Genomic DNA, 21,655 nt, shown 5'->3' with positions numbered 1-21,655 from the left:
GCTAAGTCTACACAGTGAGAAGGCTAAAAGGACCACCAGCATGTCTGCCAGGATTCCTGCCCAGAGGCAACGCAAACAGCGCTTCAGTGAGGCGGAGCTCACTGTTCTGGTCGACCATATAGTGCAGCATGATGAGATGCTGTTTAGTGCAGACCAACGGCGTGCTACACAGCAGCGCAGGAAGGAAGTGTGGGCGGAAGCTGCACGCAAGTGCACTGCTGTGGGTGTGACTACGAGGAGCGTAAAGGACTGCCACAAGAGGTGGGACGACCTCAGACTGAGGGTGCAGAACCTGATCTCAACACACCGGCAACGCAGCAGTGGGACAGGTGGAGGGCCCCCTTCCCCACTGAGGCTGCAAACATGGGAGGAGCGCTGCAGCAGTGTCCTCCACCTTGAGGGCATCCATGGGATCGGGGATGCTGGGGCAGGAGCGAGCCCACCTGCAGATGCTGGTAAGTGCAAAAATATGAATGCCATATGAGTACATGTTGAGGCCAGGAGTGCCCCAAAGGACCCATTAACAACCCCCCCAGCCAGTGCATGAGTGCCCCAAAGGACACAATCGTGATCCAGATGATGATGCACATCACTACAATACATGAGCCTCGACAAGCATATGCGCGTAAATGCAACTGTTCACTGATCAACCTGTCTGATGCATATGATGCACCCATCAGGCACCACCACACAACTAATTGAATGCCCTCTGTGTCCCCACAGCCATATCAAGTGACAGTGACACCGCAGCCCAGGCAATCGGCCCCTGTACGTGTGCAAGCCAGCGCCCCTGCCCAGGAGGATGCTGCCAGCAGTTCTGCAACTCTGCCCCCAGTAGCATCTGGTACACATGTGCCGGCCACCAGCACCACCATCTCCACCATCTCCATGCTGCCTACTGCAACACAGGTGCCACGGGCACCCATCATGCCTACGCAACCCACCCCAGAAAGTATCTGCACTGCAGAGGAGGCAGCAGGTAGCGACAACAGTGCCCCAGCACTGCAATCTGATTTAGGGCCACAGGGGGAGGTACCCAACCTGGATGACTTGGCATCGTTCCATGAACTGGAGTTCAGCCCCACATCACTCTGCAGTCCAATGAGGTCACCTACCCCCTCAATAGCTGAGCTCAATGCCCGCATGCAGCGGATGGAGGAGCAGCAGGCTACCCTCACCCAGTTGGAGGAAAGGCAGCTTGAGGAATCCAGGCTGCAGAGAAAGAGCTACAGCACATCTGTACGTCGGCTCTCAAGGTCCATTGGGCGCTTCACCACCACAATAGTGACTCTGGCACGCCATGTGCAGGAGGGCAATAATAACACTTTGAGTATTGCCGAGTCCATGTTGCTAGCCCACCAGGCATATCTTACACATTTGCCACCAATGCCAGCAACAGTGCCAACCACTAGTACCACCCCATCCAGCTCCACCTCTGCCAGTCCACGGAGGCGCTCAAGTCGCCTAACTGGGCCCTCGGGCAAGGATGCACAAGCACCGAAGCGCACATGCAAATGATGGCATGTGTGTTTGGCACTGCAGGAGACATGGGGACTAGAAGGGTGTAAGTGGGTGGGTACGTTTGGGTGGTGGTGGAGGTCCATTAGGGGGTTAGTGTATTGGGGCCTGGTTGGGGGTGGGTACGTTTGGGTGGTGGGGGAGGTCCACTAGGGGGTTATTGTATTGGGGCCTGGTTGGGGGTGGGTACGTTTGGGTGGTGGGTGGGCACGGGTGTACAGCTTCCCTAACCATTGCACCTCCTTCCCTGTTGTAATGTTATGAATATATCATCATTGAAAAAAACATTCATGAGTGGACATCCATCATTTCATTTGCAGTACGTCAATTTATATGCAATACTGTTAATGTGCAGTATCTCAAAAGTAAATGCGAATCAGTGCCTTCCGCGCTCGCTGTCCATCTAGTGCACCCCTAGGAGGTGGAACCATCCCATCGCCATCCCCATCCTCATCTCCATCTCCATCCCCATCCCCATCCCCATCTCCATCTCCGTCCCCATCTTCATCATCTGCGTCTGGGGGCATTGGAATGTTCCTGCGCAGGCACAGATTGTGCAGCATGGCACAAACGAGTGTAATTTTACCCGTCTTCACTGGGCTGTACAGCAGTACAGCCAGATCTGCTCAAACAGCGGAACCGGGCCTTCAGTAGTCCAAATGTCCTCTCAATCATGGCACGTGTGCGGACGTGTGCCCTGTTGTATGCCTCTTCATGCCTGTTCCTTGGCCTCCGTACAGGCATCATCAGCCATGGCGTAAGTGCATATCCAGCATCACCTAAATGGGATGTAGATGTGGGGGACATGTCAGTGTTTGATGTATCATGTCTTCATCAGATGCAGTGCAATCATGTGTTATTGTTCATTCATGCAAATGTGGCATGCAGTGGTTGGATTTCCATTCCTTGGTCATTGTAGTGGACATTGACATCTGGACATTGACCAACGCATTGGTGTGCATGTGTACTGTGCCCTGCGGGTGACAGTGGTTGGTAAGTATGGCATTGTGTAGTGATGTGCACACATGGCAGAGTCAATCAGTCGACTGTGATGATGTTGTTGATGCAGGATGTCTCATGTGCAGGCATCATGTGCATTGGGAGGGCAGTGCTGCATATTGTGGGTGGAGGTATGCAGTGGCCCCAGGTGGGGCAGTGGCAGTATTGGCTGTGTGTGTCATGTGGCAGGGTGTGTACGGGCACACTGTGGCAACCTGTAATGTGTTGCTTTGTGATGTTTGGGTTGTGCTGTCTATTCAGTGAATGGGCAGGGAGGTAATGCATGTGCAGTCGCAGCAGCCCACTCACATTGGTCATTGCCCTAGACACACACACCCCTTCCACGGGGCCGGGGCATTGGCAGCTGTACTCACCCAATAGCCATGTGCTTTGTCCAGCATAGCGTTCCATGTACCGTGGCAATGTTGAATTCCACAGTACCATTGAGTCATGTGTTGAGCCCGGAAACGTGCGCAGCAATGTGTTATCAGTTGTGCGGCATCACATACCATCTGTACATTCAGTGAGTGGTACAGTTTCCTATTGCGGAACACCATCTCAATAGCATGTGGTACTGTCAGCTCGATGTGGGTGCAGTCGACTGCACCTATGCAATTTGGCATGTCTGCAATGGCATGGAAGGCCAACTTGGTGGCAATGACCTGGGGAAGGGTACAGGGTAGGGCAATATGTTCAGACACATGGCACAACAGGGCATCCAGTACCTGTACCAAGATTTTAGAGAAACGGGGTTGTGATAACCGTGCAGCTCACCAACTGTGTGTTGATAGGTTCCGGTGCCAAGAAAATGCAGTACAGACACAACCTTTAGGAGGGGGGGATGGCAGTGGGGATGTAAATGTGGCTGCTGATGTCGTCCTCTATCATGGTGGTGATGTACAGGATTTTTGGACGGTCCAGCCGGTATAATGTGTGGATCTGTCCTGGGGTAAGGTTCCAGAGTGAGGCCCTGATGCGTGGTATTGCAGGCTGCCTGTGGGGAGGTGCTGGCTGGACGATGGGGTTTGCCATGGGTACAGGGTTAGCTAGTTGCTGCCTGTGCCTCCTATGCCTCTGCCTCCTCCTCTGCAACATTACTGCCATCATGTGTAGTGCTGCCTGTTGGTTAGTAGGCCCAGTCCATATGCCACCAGAGCTGCTGCTGCATGGTTCTGTTTGTAGTTGGCCTGGGTGTGGCCCTTTTGTAGGCTCCAAGTGGCCTGCTGGGTCCAGCTGGGCTTATTTGGTGCACCTGTGGCCTGATTCAGGTCACCAGGCACTCTTTAACGTCATGTATGCGGTGGCGGCGATAACGCCACCATGGTCACAGTTTTACCACCATTTTTTTGTGGCAGTGTTTCCATGTGCATTCTACTTGTGATGCTCGCAGTGTTTAGTATTGCCAGTAACGGAGGGGTTTCCGTGCAGGTGAAGTTTACGGGTGCTTTCACTCCGCGGTGGCGGTTTATGGTGATGCTATTTCAGGGTCCGCAGGTCATGATTCGGTGATCGTGGAAATGGTGCCGGTATGGTTATACCGGCAGTGTTAAGACCAGACCGGAGTACTTGTAATGAGGCCCATTGTGTTTTCATGTCCATGGTGAAGAAAGCAGCTAATGGGATGGGCTGTTTTCTACACAGGCTTTTCTCTCAATTGAGAGTCCATTGTGATCACTTCCTTTAGATTCCAGCCATGATGACATATTCAAAGACATGCCACTCTTCAGTGTTTATGAGTATATGATCCATGACTGTCTTTGCATTCATTGGCCTATGGGCAGTTATAATCAGAAAGTCGTGTGCCAGCCACTCAGCTTTCCTTAGAGCAGAACGTATGAAGTCAGCAGCCTTTTGCAAGAGTCGGGGGGGAAAGCATGTTTGTTGCTAGGGATCTCTAGCACCTGTTGCATTTCTGCAAAAGCAATTCTGACATTTCTCCATATTCTTTTCCTAGGATATTGAAGTCCTTTCAGAGGAATTAATAGTTATTATCTAAAGCTTCACCTGGATCAAACTCATCTGACAAGGTTTTTCTATAAGAATGCATGCGGGCATGCATAGATGTCTATCAGTTAATTGTGGTATTACATCACAGTGGAATCTCAACTGCGAAGTAATGGGGTATGGAGTAGCTCCCCAACTCCCATTCTGCATAATGTTTACTGGCCCCTAGAGTTCTACCTTTTTCGCTAGGCAATGGCGGTTTATGGAAGAGTATGTATCCACTAATTCCCCAGGTCAAAGCTAGCCATGTTTCTTGTAAAGCCATGAATGTATGCCTGCCCAAAAAAGTAAATTTGGAGTAAAGAGACTGTTTTCATTAACTAGAAACTTAATTCAATTGTGCAGAACACTGAGCTATCTTATGTGAAATATTTGTAATCGGCAGACATTTCTGACAGTGCCTGCAAGGAATAAAAACATATTGAGAGTACTGCATATTTTATCTATTACATAGCAACATGGAATTGGTAATAGTGTGGTCATTGACTTACGATGCCGTGAATGGAAAATGTCCTCCTTGTTACACTTCATCATTGTGTGTGTAAAGCCAAATAATAAACCACAGCGGAACAACTATACAAACCAAAATGTATTTTATAGAACAAATCAAGCGACACAAGAAGGTGAACCATGTAAACAAGAACAAACATGTACATTTCTCAGATCCCCTAGTAGGTACAACAATGGGACAAGGAAGAGGAGAGGCAGAAGAGCATGAAAATAGCAACAACGGCTTAGACAAAAGAAGTAGGAAGAAGAATGACAAGATCCCATGCACCGACACAACAGGGACAGGGGAAACCCCCAAATCTAGGGATGAAACTCTCAAAAAGAGAAAGGACCAGCATAGAAACCAATGTGCTCAATAGAGGACTATCATTTGCCCCGACAAATTCAAACAACTTTGTGGATCTACAAATAGGTCTTTTCAAATTCATGCAGAGGCTGAAACGTAAGAGGTTTCTTGTAACAAAACCAACTATATACAGAAGACTGCCCCACAACCAATTCCTAGCAGTCACACTCTAGAAAACCTAAACAACACCCTTCTACTGGTATCATTAGAAGACCCCACACGACCAGCAAAGAGGATGAAATGACACACCTTGAAATTGAAGACGTACCTATGAAGATACCTGAACTCAAGAAGAAGTCCAAATTCACTCCAAAGCTACACATGGCTAACTACATAGATACTTTCCATAAAGCGGTTGTGCAAGACCTCTACAAACTAGAAGACAGAAGCCAACAAGACTATAGGATCAGGAACAATCTCAATCAAATAGAACGCAAAGCCATGCAGAAGGACCCAGATCTAATGATCAAGGAGGTCCGACGAGGGGGGCAATACTGTGCAATGAACAAAATGGACTACATTCAAATGCCAACCAACCGTCTGAATACACCCGGATGCTATACAAAACTAAGCAACAATCCTTCAAAGACCATACTAGGCGACTACAACACAACCATAAACCAATTCTTCAATAAAGGGTTATTGTCTGACGACAAAATCCAGTATCTATGCCTAACCCACCCCATAATGCCAACATTGTACTTCTTACCAAAAGGACACAAAACCTTCTATGATGTACCAGAAGGAAGACCAATTATGAGGGGCATAGGTGGGATTATGGAACCTTTATCCAAGTACAATAATATCGTAATACAGAAGGAAGTGCCAACTATACTCTCATAACTGAGAGACACAATGCACACATTGCAAATCTTGAAAGGGATCAATTGGGAACCACACTTCCCACTGGCAATGCTAGATGTCAAAGCACTACATACGTCCATTGACCATAAGATAGCCCTGGACAGTATAGATTTCCTTTTTTCTAACAATTTCTAACAAATCAGGGTCACACTACTGTCATCTTGAAATGTCAAAAAAACCTCTTACAATTCTCTTTAGTCTCTTTAGCAAACAATGTCTTCTCATTCAATGATCAGTACTTTGCCAGACTAAAGGAATAGCCATGGGAACAAGTTATGCCCCTGCCCTGGCTAAACAGCTTCATGCGTTACTATGAAGAGACACATGCCCTAGCAAATCACCAATTCAAGAACAGCAACAAGCATTGGTACCGATATATGTAGATGACATCACCCTAGTATGGAAGACTACCCAGGACCAACCAGAAAATGTTTTGAACTATCTGAACATAAACACTTTTGGCATAGAACTCACAAGTCATGCCAGTGATTCAAAAATAGAATTCCTAGATCTCACCATTATGGTATCCAACAAGAACCGTATCACTGAATCCTACCGGAAACCGACATGCATCAAGTTGCCAAAGGAAATCTGTCATCAAGAATATCCCTAAGGGAGAATTTATCAGGGCCCAAAGGAACTGCAGTAAGGATGAAGCATTGAGCAAGAAGGGTCAACTAATAAAACTGAGATTCCATGACCAAGGCTATATGACGACTTTAGAAGAAGCCGAAGGGAATAAACTGAAAAGACAAACATTATTAGTACCGAAAATTAACACAAAAACAACCAGTGACACCAAAAACATAAGGTTTGTGACCAGGTTCAATTCTGACAGTTTTACATTTGACAGAATCCTTAAAAAACACTGCTCACTGCTACTAATGGATGAGGATATTAAAAAAGACCTAAAACATATCCATCCCTGTCATATAGCAGAGCACCAACATTACGATCACTACGAAGTTCATCATTTATACCCAAGAACCCACAGACTCACAGGTTTCACTGAATGCGGTACATGCTCTATGTGCGCATATGCAATGAACACAAAAACTGTAAAATTTAAGAAATGCAACAAATTCACCTTTAATGAGCACATTAACTGCTACACGAAATATGTGACCTACGTTATTGTATGTATCTGTGAGAAAATCTACATAGGAAGCACCATCAGAGAGCTCCGGACACGTATCCGGAAACACCTGAATACGACAGGATCACAAGACTGCCCTTGGTAACCCACTGGCAAGCAATACACCAACTTGACGATAAGAAGAAAATGGTTCCATGTAATAATGTCGCCACAAAAATCTTGCCATGCAAAAATATCGCTGAAAAATGGCTGGTTTTTGTGGCGACATTATTGCATGGAACATGCGGGGGACACCACCGCAACCCCCAAACTTTTTTTTTTTTTAATTCTTTTTTTTTGCCCCTGTCCCCATATATATGGTCACCCATATAATATTGCCGCGACCTTTTCCCGGTGATATTATTTACGGCAACCATATATATGGAGATAATATTACCTGATACCAAGAAAATACAGTTCGTAGGACTACAAACAGTCACGTGCGGCACAAGAGGCGGAAATCGCTAACTAAAATTAAGGCAATGGGAAGCACTATTGATATGCCAGTTTAGATGCGTTGCCAACAGCCTCAACTCAGACCATGAACTCAATGTCTTCTTGTAAAAAATTATTTGTAAAAATATTATGTAAATCACTTCTGTAGAACAAAGGTTGTTGACCGTGACACAGAATGACCTCCCTAGATAGACGACCCACACCTGCACATCGGTGCATTACCAGAATGACACCCACATATCAAAGGATGTGTTCAATTTAACAAAGCCCAGTATATCAAGACAACCCCATATACCTCACGATAAGCCACTTACAATAGTAATTACCTAGGAGGTCAAAAGAGCGCAGCTCAAAGTCTTCAAGGACCGCAACCAGCCACTAGTCCCCTCTCACATACCCCTAACATCAGTGGTCTGAGGTGTACGAAAGCACACAGCCCCTTCATACAAGGGACCAACGAGCTCACTGGACAGACAACCCACACATGCACATCAGTGCAAGCCAAAACAACACTGACATCTCAAAGGCTGCATCCAAACTAACGAAGTCCAGTACGTCAAGATCACTCCATCTACCTCAAGACAAGGCACTTGCAATAGTAAGTACTTAGGAGACCAAAAGACACAGCCCAAAATCCTCAAAGGAACCCAACCAGCCACTAGTGCCCTCAACCCTCCCACAGACCCCCAGCCTCAGTGGTCTGAGTTGTACAAAAGCACACAACCACTTCATGCAAGGGACTCTCAAACCTTACAGGCACCCTGCCCCAGGTACCGCTTCCAACCCCCAGGACACCACCTGTGCATGACCACCCGTAATATCTGGATGCAACTTATCCCAATCCAGTAGACCACCCACCCTGAAAGATGTACCAGGGTGCCCTCAATACAAGACACTATTGAGTGTCCTTCCCACCCACTCAGACCCAAGACACCATATGAGTATTAAATACTCCTAAATACTCCTAAAGAATTGGGAACATATACCCAAGCACCACCAGTGTCACATCAAGACCTTTTTGCAAGATACACCATCGTGCCATATCAATTTTAAAAAGGATTTATTTTAAAAGGGGCTCGTTCCGCAGGATTACCCTGATACAATTTGAACAGCTCTCATCATTACAGCAAGGCTCCCTTTAGGGACAACAAAGTCCCATTTTCATTCTGCACATGTGCCCATCAAGAACGAAAGCCACAAATCATGGTACATTGAGCATGCGTGCCACAATAACAATACTCTCCTAGGACCCATCATTCGAGCGCTTTACCATCAACCTGACCAGTGTCCAAACACGCTAGACACTAGCGTGCATGCGCACCACACTGATATTTAGTCAGCAATAACCTAACAAGACTTGCCCATCACGCGGACACCATAATAGTGTCCATACACATTTTTGACACTACCATGCGTGCACGGCAAGCGACGCGCACCCCATAAATAATGAAGTCATCATGTGCAGATCATCAATGGATGACAAAATTATCAGAACAGGCGCATATATAGCCCCACAGTAAAATCACATCGCATCTCCAGACCAACGGTCAGGAGCAGACCAGGCCAACAGATCAGGTAGGTCAAACAGCAGAGGCTGTTTAAAAGCTCCACCACTTGTATAAAATGCTCTACTCCAACACAACATAGTTCTTAGTCTATAACTTATACAAGCTTTACTTGGATGAAACTGTCAGCCTTATGTTCAACAATATATATTGGCCCACGTTACTAATGTCTCACAATGAATGCCTATGACAACATTGGATCATTTCCAATGGGTTTTAGCCATATATGCAAAAACGTGCACCATACAATATAGTGTGCATGGATGCGGTGCTTAATTGCTTCCATCCCAGGCTATACAACTTGCCTCACACAGGGGAGGCTGAACCCAATCTCCCCATACAGCTATTAAGTAGTTTTTTTTACAAGAACTCTCCATAGATCTACATAGAGGACCATGCTCATGTACTAGATTATTTGATTATGTGATTATGCTAGTCCATAACATGGACTTGCAGCAAACCCACTAGCTACATGCTAACCAGCACTCCCCATAGCTCTACATAGGGGACTGTGCTAATTTAAAAGACCACCCCACAATGCTGGAAACCAGGCTGCTGTGGTCACACCTTATTATTGCGCCTGAAAAAAGAATTATGCTGGAGACTAAGTCCAATTGCTGTTGTGTGATAAGGAAGTTTAATTGTTCTGCCCTATGGATTATACGTGTTTCGGCAAGGTGCCTTTCTCAAATCAGGGCTTATCCAACTTTATTTCTCTTGATCATTACTGGAAGTGTAATAACGGGGATCAATCCCAACTGCAAATATCATTGCTGAGTCGCGCGTTCAAGCGAAGTGTTGCTGTGGTCCCTGCCAGGCAGGTGTAATCCACGTGTAATCCATAGGGCAGATCAATTAAACTTCCTTATCACACAACAGCAATTGGACTTAGTCTCCAGCATAACTTTTTTTTCTGGCGCAATAATAAGGTGTGACCACAGCAGCCTGGTTTCCTAATTAAACAAACGGAGTTGAGGAACTCGAAGTCTCTGTTCTATGGCACACCAATGCGACAGTGCACATTTTTGCATTTAATCAGGTCGCGGGGGTTCTAAGTGATATCAACCCAAAAGTTCCTTCAAAATCTGTCCACCCCACAATGCTATTCACTAACCATGATTGTACAGTTTACCCACTAACTGTATACCAATTTGCTATGCTGCATGGCCCTGCATAACACCACTGTGCACTGGGTCTGCTGTTACCACACCAGTTGTTTCACCTCTAACCTTAGTACATTTTAGATAATTGCCCTACTAGGTTAAAACCTTCATAGTTTGCCTAACAGTTCTTGGACATGCTGCCAACCTATAAGCTGTATGCGAAGACACTATGCTTCTGGCCCTGCATACAACCACTGTGCATGTGGTTCTGCCGCCACCACACCAGTTGACTCCAATCACCTTTACAATTTTAGATAATTGCCCAACCTGTTTGATATACCAAAAATAACAAACAGAAAAGCACTGAAAGCAAACTACCAACACACAACCGCCAGCAGGCAAGGAGAATCCACGTACTAAGTAAGGCCTTCGCATTAGGCCAAACAACTCACAAGCCCCATTTTAAGGCTTCGCAAATGTGAAAACACAAAAAGCGACAGATTAAAACTAACTGTACAATCTTGCCTCCCTTCTTCCCTCCCTTCTTTCCTTATCCACTGTTCGCAAGGAATACTTTAAATACTATGTGTTTGTAAATAATTTGTAATGACTTATTATGCTTCAAACTATATCTAACACCAGATACTAATAACCACTGTCACAGTGTATCACAACATGTTGCACAATAAACACAAAATGTATTAATTCAGCCTTGATTAAGACCCTGAGAGGTCGAAACACATGCCGGCTGACCACTTACACCATGCAGATAAAATGCATGCAACCCTCTGCAAAAAGGAATGTGAAGAGTAATTCTTTAAGTGCAGGGTATCCAGGCGCAACTACATTAAAATAATATATACATCTCTGCCATAAATTCTGTCCAATTGTAAGAACTGGTGATCGCAGGGGTACTATGTTAATTCATCTACAGTGTTTTTATGGGGTTTTTGCTGAATTGTTTTCTCGAAAAAAATTCGATAAAAATGTATTTTTTATTTTTGGGTGTTTGCCCCAAACTGACCTCATTCCCTATTAATTTGACACTATTCCCTACCCACTCACCACTTATGCACACTTATCCACAACCCTATATTTTTGATGAGTTTATTCTAAAAAGAAATTTCAGCAAAAAACCCATCGAAAAAAACACTGACAATGAATTAACGTCATACCATTTTAGGAGAGGGTACTCATAAGAGAGAAAGCATCTACAATTGTGCACTTGTCACACAGTGATGGTCCTATTTCGAGTTCATACATGGCACCCTGTTTAGTATTGAAAAGTGACCCTGTAAAGACTGGAGGGGGGTGTCTGTACTCCTGCTCTCTATATATGGCAGAGGAGAGGCACAGAGGACCCCAGCCAAGATTCTCTATAGGGTAGCGCTGGTCGAGCAATCAAGGCCTAGCTTCTCAGGAGGTGAATGGAATGTCCACACACTATATTAATTAAAACACAGCCTTTCTATAATTAATATATACAAGGCTATGTACGCTATCACAATAACTCACTTTGTGCTCAGAAAATCCACAATGGCAAATATATACAGTTCTAAAGTGGTACCACAATTATTATCAGATCTCTTTAAAGTGCATCAACTATACTCTGGTCAAAAATCACACAGATCAAGGAATAAAAGTAACCAACAATAGATATGGGAGGAAAGCAGTTGGTTAGAACAATGGGCAGAATATTGACCCCTACCAACTAGGCACAATTCTGTGTGGAGATCCCCCCACCTGGGCAACCTGTAAATTAAAGATAAATCACAAGCCCAGTCCATATATTGTTCTATAAGTCTTATTTCCTTCTATAAGGTTTCTACCCCCCCCAATGTACCTGGTAGAGCAGAGTTCTTCGATGAGGCATCGATGGATCCTTCTTGAGTGACTCCCTTTAGAGCAGGAGCCACGGATCGTCAAGAGGCGTCGAAGAAGGTGAACTTGGCATCAACGGCATCAATGAAAAGTTTGATGGTGCCGAGACCACGGCGTCGACCCAGGCGGTGCTCGTCGGTGACGTCCTGCGAGAATGATGTGTGCGGGGCACCTCAGTGTTTGAGAGTTCAGGACCGCAAAGAGTTTCTGAAGAACTGTGGCCCAACAAGGGCGTCGAGTCATCAAAGTCTTTGTGGTCTTCGGGTGGCGGGAAACCCACCGGCGGATGCTCCTCGGTGTGTCGACGGCCTGGCCTTCTCCGGCGGGGTAAGGCGGGCGGCGGTGCGGATGAGCGCGTCTGTGAATCAAAAGTCTTAGGCAAAGGAGCGTGCAGTTCCAGTCATCAGCGTCAATCGGTCCCCTCTTCTGGGCAACCCGGCTTCAACGGCCCTCCAGCGGTTACGGCGATACTCTGAACCCTGGTCGATGGCAATGGACTTCAACAGCGTCGATGTCCGGGTGCTTTACTTCGTTCTCCTCGGCGGTCCCCATCTACGGTCGGCAGCCTTTTGAGGGTCTGACTTCCAGGGAGTTTCGACGAAGGTTAGATGTGCTCGATGGTCCCTTAGCCAGGTCCTCTCTCGGATCAGTCCTTGATGAACTCGACAGCTTTCGGATCGGGTCGAAACAAATGCAGCAGCAGTTCTTCTTCTTCTAGCTGGGCATCAAGGATAAGCAGTTCCAGTTACTCTTCAAGTGTCAACTCAGCTTCTGAACAATTTCCGGTGGTGAGAGGTCCCCAGATATACTGTTCTGTCTCTCATCCACACTGCTGGGTCACACTCAGCAGCCAATCATACAGAAGGGCATTCATGCAGTCAGTCAGCCAATCAGGCATACAGTGCATTCAGGCCATACTCCTCCCTCTCAGACACTCACAACAAGTAATGTGTATTGGGACAAGTACCCAGCCATTCAACACTACACACTGCATTCATACCAGTTTTGGGCAGGGCTGTCTCAGTCATTGGGGGTCATTACAACCCAGACGCTAATTGCGCCAACTTTACCACCATGGTGTAAACTATGTTTACACCATGGTGGATGGCGGATTTACCGCCCCATTCCAAGGTGAGTGGGGCGGTAAATCCCCATTTCCCATTTTCCCTTCCTCATTCCCATGTTTGCCCCATAGGGCATAATGGGAGTGGGGAAGGCGCTAATTACGCCACCGTAAATTACAGTGGCGTAATTAGCATCATGGCAGGTTAGCGCCATGGATTTTAACGGCTGCTAAAAGCAGCCGTTAAAATCAGAATAGGCGTTAAGGGTTAACGACGGCGTTAACCCTTAACGCCTGGGTCGTAATGAGGCCCATTGTGTCATACACCAGAAACCAGACATCCACAACAAGAAGTGCGTATTGGTCACGCACTCCATTCACCCAGGTCCCACCCACAGGGTGTACCCACAACATACAGGGCCTCATTACACGGATGGCGGTAAGGGTTTACCGGTACCGGTATTTTACCGGTACCGGTAAATCCTTACCGCCTTACTACGAGGTCCCTTTGCGGGTTGGGGAATTTAACGCCTGCTTTTTGCAGGCGTTAAAAACCAACCCGCAAAGGGACCAGGGAACTAATTACGGTACCGCAATTAGCGCCTTCCCCATTCCCATAGAGCCCTATGGGGCAAAAATGGGAATGGGGAAGGGCAATGGTGGAAGGGGGAATTACCGCCCCGCCAACCTTGGAATAGGGCGGTAATTCCCCTTTCCACCAAAGCGGTGCCAGTATTTTACCGGCATGAACCATGGCGCTAATAGCGCCATGGTTCACCGCCATCCGTGTAATGAGGCCCACAGTCACTGGGAAGGCTCCAGCCAGTCTGGCCTGAACTTCACAACAACACCATATATGGAACTTCCACCCAACAGCCAGTCAGGGGGAAGGGACAGAGTCAGGGCTTCCCAGAACATTGGGAAAACAAGGTAACAGGCAATAGAAAGCAAGAGGCCACAGGGGCCATCTTGTTTCCTATCAGGAATCAACTGATTCCAATGGCAGGGCCTGGATATCCCAAAATGAAGGATACTCAGAGCACCTGTCAAATTCAGTATGGAGCTGCCACCAGCCCATACCCTGCTCTGTGGGCCACACACAGGTGCCCAAAAAACATACACTAGGGGCACAGGGTTGCACCCCCACCCATGGGTGCCATAAGGGTATCCCATGGGTCTGTAAACCAAACCAAAAACAGGAAGAGCTGCAGGGAGGCTCTGTCCCTCCAATGCATTTCCAGCATCACAGACCCTCTCTAAAGCAAGATACTAGTGCTCTATCCAGGTCGCTATATCACTTGGGTTTCATTATCCAAAGAAGGTGGCCTTAGATAATGTCCTTTATTGGTGACACCCTTGATGAATGAGTGTGACTGCAACCAAAATGATGAAGTAGCATTGCATTATTCCAGAGACCGCTTTGAGAAGCCTCGCAGAAGATAAGACTTCATATAGTCTTGTTCCGAGTTTGGTGGTGATTCTATTGAAATTACTGCCATAATTGATTGCTGAGACCACCCCTTCGTTCAGTGGAATTGCCTCCAGAATACGATTGGTGGCATGGCTGTGTTTTTCCCCATTCATGGAGTCCCTATGGAGCTGTTTGCTGAATTACCACGGGTGGCAATTCCACCCATGGTACTTCTGCCCGTTTGTGGCATTGAAGTACAGAATTTACCTCAACACCTGGCTGGAGGGAAATCCTCCACTTCAATGTAATCTCTTAATTCAGTGTTATGGTAAAACTAGTACTAGTTCTTTTACTACCAAACAAAATGGCTGTAATGGGATTACTGCCAATAAAATACTCCACCATCCAACGCATAATGAATGAGTCCCTGGGGAACCATGTAAGACACCATTTTCTAGAAACTAATAAGTCTGGTTATCCCCCAGTTCCACAAGTCACACACATATTTAGCATTTAGCACGCTTGTGGCACAGTATTTACTAGCAAGTGAACAGTGTAGTGGGGGCAGCTTTGAAATAATTAGGCAGGAGACTTACTTAAATCTGAAAAATTGACAAACAGCAACATCAACTAGAAAACCGATCAAGTGAAAAACGAGTCAGTGATCATTTTACTGTAACGTTTAATTGTACAGTTGAATATGACAGTACATATGGACTGAAAGAATATACAAAATGTCACCGAAATATGATTAGAGAGGGTTATTGCATATCTAGAAGGCCTGTGCATGTACACATTTCGACAAGCTGAACAATATCCTGGAGTTCCGAGCGATCAGGGCCAGTTATTGGTGGGGCCACTGGTAGCCACTGGCAGCCCTATAAAACGAATGAAGCACAGGATCCTGGGAGTAACCATCTAGTTTCAGGGCCAAGCTTGACTTTTTTCCGTGCTAACCCACGTGACTATTAGGATGCACATGCGACTAGCCTGTTTCTATGTGCACTAAGCTGCCACAGAATTGGGCCAGCATACCATCAGATCAGAATTGATACACAGTGTAATGCTAATCCTGGTCTAGAAATAACATGGGCAGTTTAGAGCAAAGGAATATAGTGGCTTGAAATACATATGGGGTTTTGAGAAAGATGTCACTTGAAACTGAAAAGACTGCTGAGAAAATGCACATATACTAACAAAAGGGCAAGTAGGGCTCTTGCCCACCTTTTTCTAAAAATCTCAAAGTCACTTCAGACTGCGCCCATAATAAGATGAAATCTTTGATGGCCCTGCATCTCCACTCTCACCCCCATAGGGTGTTTACTTTTGAAAGTCGTCAATATCCTCATTGCCATCATCATCACCAACAGAGACCTAGGACGAACAGTTCCAGATGTACGCATTGAGGTTTCCCCACAGTGTAGGTGTGTTGCTGTTTTCGCACTGTTTCGTTAATTGTCCAACTTGTACCCATTCAATCTCCCTCACTTTCCCCCTCAACATGGGACCAGACTACACGAGGTAGAAGGCGCCCCTGGTAGCCTGCCTGTAATCTGCATGGACCACATCCTAAACTGCTGAAGAAGGGTGAAAAATGTTTCGGAGCCGGGACGCCTACAGCCTGCAGTCCTTGCTATACCCCCAATAGTTGTGAAATGACTGTGGTGGGAACATTGTGTTATAATGAACCTAAATTGCAATATGGAAAATAAAGTGCCCTTTCTAAGGGGTCATTACATGTTCCCCAGGCCCGTTAAAAATGCTAGTAAAATTGCCAGTAATTCCGGATCTACCTCCAGGCTTGACCGGCTGGTAGATCAGGCCCCCACCAACAAAAGAAATGCTGCAATTACCAGCAGCAGTACTGCCGGTGCCGTTAATTGCGGCAATCCCCTCAGACTCCATGGAATGGGGAGTTACCGGCATTCCCGCAACCCATTATATCTCGTTAATACTTGGATATCAAGTGCCGGGAATGCTAAACCCATTTTGGTGGCATCCGGGCGGAATTACTGGCCGGATACCACCAAACTCGGAATGAGGGCTGAATCTCTTAAGGTAGATATATGTGATGTCGTGGCCTTTTTCTCGAGGCTGTGATTGGTTCCTAAAACATTTAATATAGAGTTCTGAAGTGATATTCTAGAAAACCTATAGTAATCATCGACACCAGTCTAAAAGCCACATTTATGTTTCACAGCAAGGCTGATAATAATGGCACATTGCCATCACTCTGGCATTTTGGAAATGGGGGATTGTCCCCCAGAAATTAACACCACATGGGAACAACGTAATTGATGTTTTGAGAAAGTTTACTAGTTGCCTGCAAATGTCTGAAATCCGATGATGGACAATGTATGGATTTAATCTGGCCAATGAGTATCTGCTCATTTAAAATTATATTTGGCACTTAGTTCTCAAGATAATTATTTCATGAGTCCATGTGACTAAAGATGAAAGAAGATGCTTTGCATAAGACTATGCATAACTTGCCTGGTGGCCAGTACGTCCATACAGGCCAGAGTGAGAGGGCGTCCCATTTTAATTGTGCTTTGTCGAGTGGAGCAATTTCCCAGAGGTTTTTGTCATTCAGGTGAAGGTTTTTAAATGCATTTGTCTAGAATAGAAGTCCCCCGCCATGATTTGCAGGGCTATTCAGCATTTCCTTACACTGCCTACATCACTTATATACAGAAGGTAGGAGAAAGTTATTCTTTAAGGAATTGTAGAGGTACTTTTTGAAACTTTGAATAACCCAAACTTTCTTCTAAATGCTTGACATGAATCAAACACATTTCTAATTATGTTGAACAGGTTCGTGAATATGAAATTCAAATCGGCGACATTTGAGAATTCCCTTTTCGACAACTGTCACTTTGAGTACGTTACATCGCTGGACACCTACTTCAAGAACTGCACCTTCACCGATAGCTTTTTCTTCAGTACGGGTAAGCAAGAGTACCAGGTGGCCACCCAACGGTGAATGCACCGGTATGATCGTCAATGTTGAAATAAATGCATAGCTCTCAACCATTTCTGTTGCAAAGGTGGGTGAAATCACCTGATTTTGTTTTTGGCGGGTGAGACGCCCATTGGAATTAAGGGGCGTGCAGGAGGCTTGGCGGGTGAGTCAGCCCTTTACAGGGTGGGTGACACCCTCCAAAAGCGTGTGAGTTGAGAGCTATGTAAATGCAATGGATAGCTAGAAAGGGGTCTTAAGAGCAAACGATGAACCACAACCAAATGAAGAGCCTCTTGAGTATAAATCTTGAAATGTTAACCTGCATTCAGTTCTTGCAACATGAACCTTCCCAAACTTTATAATGGGCCACATTACAAGTCTGCCAGTCCGGAAAAAGAGTGCTGCTAGCAACGTACTGCAGCCTTACCTGACCGGAAGACTACGGTGCCTCTGCACCCGGCAGGTTTGAGCTGCCAGGCGCAACAGCTCCGAAAAGCAGAGTTGTCACAGAAGCAATGGCACCATTAGCAACTGTGCCGGTGCTTCTGCGTCCCCATTCTCGTGGAATCCTGTGGTCCTCTGGGACTCCACAGGAATGGGGACTTACCAAATCCACTCCCTGACTTCCCGCCCCGCTGGGACTTGTAATGTCCTGGTGGCACCAGGAAGTTGGGCGGCAGATTCAGTGTTACAGCCATCCTGGTAATGAGGCCCAATGTTTCAGAAAAAGATGGTCAGGTTTTAAGGCTTCGGTTCAGTGTAGTCCAACACAGGTTCTATTGGTAAGAAGAGGGGTATATTGCATTCTCAGGGGGATGCGCCTACACAGGTGTTTGGCCATGTAACTGCCCCATCCAAACTCGTGCCATGCAGGCATTAGTCAGAAACTCAACAACAGGGCCTATGGTTGGCACGTCCATGCTTTCATTCAGAATGAGCAAGTATGAGGTGCAGACGATTAATTCCAACAACAGAACTGATCTGGCTGTTCACAGACCCTTATATCTTGATAATGACTGCAGAAGTATTACAAGTGACATGTGCTGGGTGGATACATATCAAGTGTATTGCTGCTCTGGAGATTGGTTAGCTTTATGCCTTTTCTAAAGGTCTCTAATAAAACAGAACAATCGAGCTTTCGTGCTAGAACAATCAACAATGAACACACTCACAGAAAAGCAATTCATAGTAATGAATGATTATTTCACAATTAATGGCATCTGTTTAAATAATGTGACCACTTAAACATTGTCACATGGTAGGATTGCGTTACATGCTTACTTAGATGCCAGTAAATAAGTGATATGTTGCTCTAACTCACAGACAAAGGGTTCTCCACCCAAAATATATGTTAACATCGTGTTCACTCTATACGGCCAATTGCTGACATATAGGTTTTCAGATATTCTATTAAGAATGTTCATTGTTTCATATCTGTGTATATATATATATGATAGTGCGGCTGTCGCTACACTATGGCTTGGCTAAGATTGAGTAGTATGGTCTATGGGAAACCCGAAAATTGAATTGCTAATAACTTTTGACTTGCAGGATGGATTTGGCTGATATTTTGCAAACAAAAGGTTTGTCACAAACCCCCCTCACTCGCAAGATTGGAAATTTGGGGAAATAGCAGTAACAAAATGAACCCATTCATTTTCCCATAGAGAAACAGTTTGCATTTCTAAACAGAGCAGGGCAAAAACCACTGGACGGAAATTGACCAAATAAGAAACACTTGGGCTTGAATCATTGACTCAATTTACAGGAAGAGTCTAGGGTTATTCTGTCCAGTAGTTTTTAAAATATTGAATGGGAAAGGGGGTGGCCCTTCTCCCAAATCGATAGCAACATTTTTCCCATGGTGCTTTGCAGCAGAGAGGCTAAGAGGCTTTTCAGAAATGAAAAAGCAGCAATTGTTTCCCAAAATTCGATTGCAAATAACTTTAGACTTGCTGGATGGATATGGATGTAATTTCCTAAACCAACAGTTTGTCAAGGGCCCTCCCCCTTTCTGGAAATGTTGAGAACAATATGTTAAAAAATGAAAATATTATGAAAACAAAACACCACAGTTTTCAGACCAATCATTTTCACATAGAGAAAAATTACAGTTTGTGAACAGTGCTAGCGCGAAAACCGCTGGGTAAATTTGGACCAAATATGGAACAACTTGGGCACAAAGTTGACGTCATTTTCTTGTCTGGTTTGGGGTAAATCCATCCAGTAGTTTTTAAAATATTCAAAAGAGAAAGGGGCGCCCCGTGCTACATAATACCTTCATATCGGCAATGGTGCTTTACAGCATAGAGACTGAGCGGGCTAATAACTTTTGACTTGCTAGATGGATTTGGAGGAAATTTTCAAAACAAAAAGGTTATCATGGATCCTTTCCCCTCCGCCCCCCAAAAAGTGTACATTTTGGGAACAATTGAAAACGTTATTAAAAAGAAAACATAAAAAAGCAGTTTTCAGCTTACCTCCATTCATTTCCTTCATTCATTCATAGAGAAAAGGTGCAGTTTTTGAACATCCGTAGCGTGAAAATAACTGTGCAGATTTGAACCAAACTTTAGAATGAACTTCCCCATGACCACACAGAGTCAAATGACATTTGCAACACCAGAAAGAGATGCAAAACACTTGTGTTTATGTAGTCACTTCTGGGGAAACACTGATTGTGTTTGAACAACAGCGCCTACGTGGTAGTATGTAAATAGCAATAGCATCAGGCTAGAGGTCGGGAGTGGGAAAGAAGACACCATGTGAAGTTGGGGCTTTGGGGATGAGTGGGGGAGCCAGTTACGATAGACATTTTTCAGTTTATCAGGGGAAGACCATGTGAATAGCACGAGGTTACAGCAGCAATGCCGCAGGACACAGAAAAGAATTTGCGTCACACGAAGCCATGAGTCAGAGGGGGTAATTGGAGAGGGTTAGGGAGGTGAAAAGTAATTGAGTGGAGTGAGGGGACATAGAAAAGAGAAGGGGGATACATGTTGAGTGCTGATGAGGATGTGGAAGACTTTTTAATTTTGAGCAGTTTTTCCGGTTATCTCGAGAATCAGTTAACTGCCACTCTACAGCAGGATTTTCTGTTATTGGAAATTATTACTGTGAAATTATTGTGGGAATAAGGAGTTAGAAAAAAAGATTTAAGATCTACTAGGCAGGGGGCAATGGGTGTTTGGTAACAAATTACTCATGTGACATGGCCAGTGGCCATGGCTAGTGGGCCAAAAAGGAAGATATTAGTGCAACCCGTACAGAGGCTGTAGCTAGTGAGATCTCAAGAAACTATGCAACATGTTTGGTCGTGGCCACTGGCCATGGCTGAAGGCCATGGCTAGTGGGCCCAAAAGAAAACTATTGGTAAAACGTGTACAGTGGCCACAGCTGACGGCCATGTTTAGTGGGTCTTGAGAACACTAAGGTATAGCAAGACCCTTGAAATTCAATGAAAAACCTTTTATCAAGAGAGAGTTAAGGTTATCAGTTTAATGCAACAGAACCCCTGAAATTCAGCAGTCGCATTTCAATCAAGTACAAACCAAACAGAGATAGGGTATAATGGCCCGGAGTGTCATGATCTCTGCTTCCAAAAGATCAGGACTTGCCCGACTCCCTTGGAAGCAGACCCATAACCCCGGTTCCGAGTGCCAGCCAGTCCCAATTGGGACATTTTGGACCCTATCCTGGCGCCAGTGGCACCAGGCTCATAAAGATGCCCAGTCCCAGCGCTGGAAGCGCCGGGCTCATAATGCTTGGGTGGACTTACCTGCAGCAGACCATGCTGCTTACTTACCTGCCAGTTGAACCCCTGATCCTCTTCTGTTTG

At 45.5% G+C, this 21,655-nt stretch overlaps 1 protein-coding gene across 1 annotated transcript in view; it reads left to right on the top strand.

Moving 5' to 3' along the window:
* SV2C (synaptic vesicle glycoprotein 2C) overlaps positions 1-21,655 on the top strand; it is an 865,364-nt gene that overhangs the window by 788,026 nt on the left and 55,683 nt on the right. Inside the window, exon 10 of the mRNA XM_069627452.1 lies at positions 17,670-17,803. Within this exon, the coding sequence (XP_069483553.1) occupies positions 17,670-17,803 (134 nt within the window). The remainder of the gene's footprint in view (positions 1-17,669; positions 17,804-21,655) is intronic.

Source organism: Ambystoma mexicanum, chromosome 6p (genome assembly GCF_040938575.1).
Source record: "Ambystoma mexicanum isolate Mex_15411 chromosome 6p, UKY_AmexF1_1, whole genome shotgun sequence".
Lineage (NCBI taxonomy): Eukaryota > Metazoa > Chordata > Amphibia > Caudata > Ambystomatidae > Ambystoma > Ambystoma mexicanum.
This window is presented reverse-complemented; position numbering and strand designations above follow the sequence as displayed.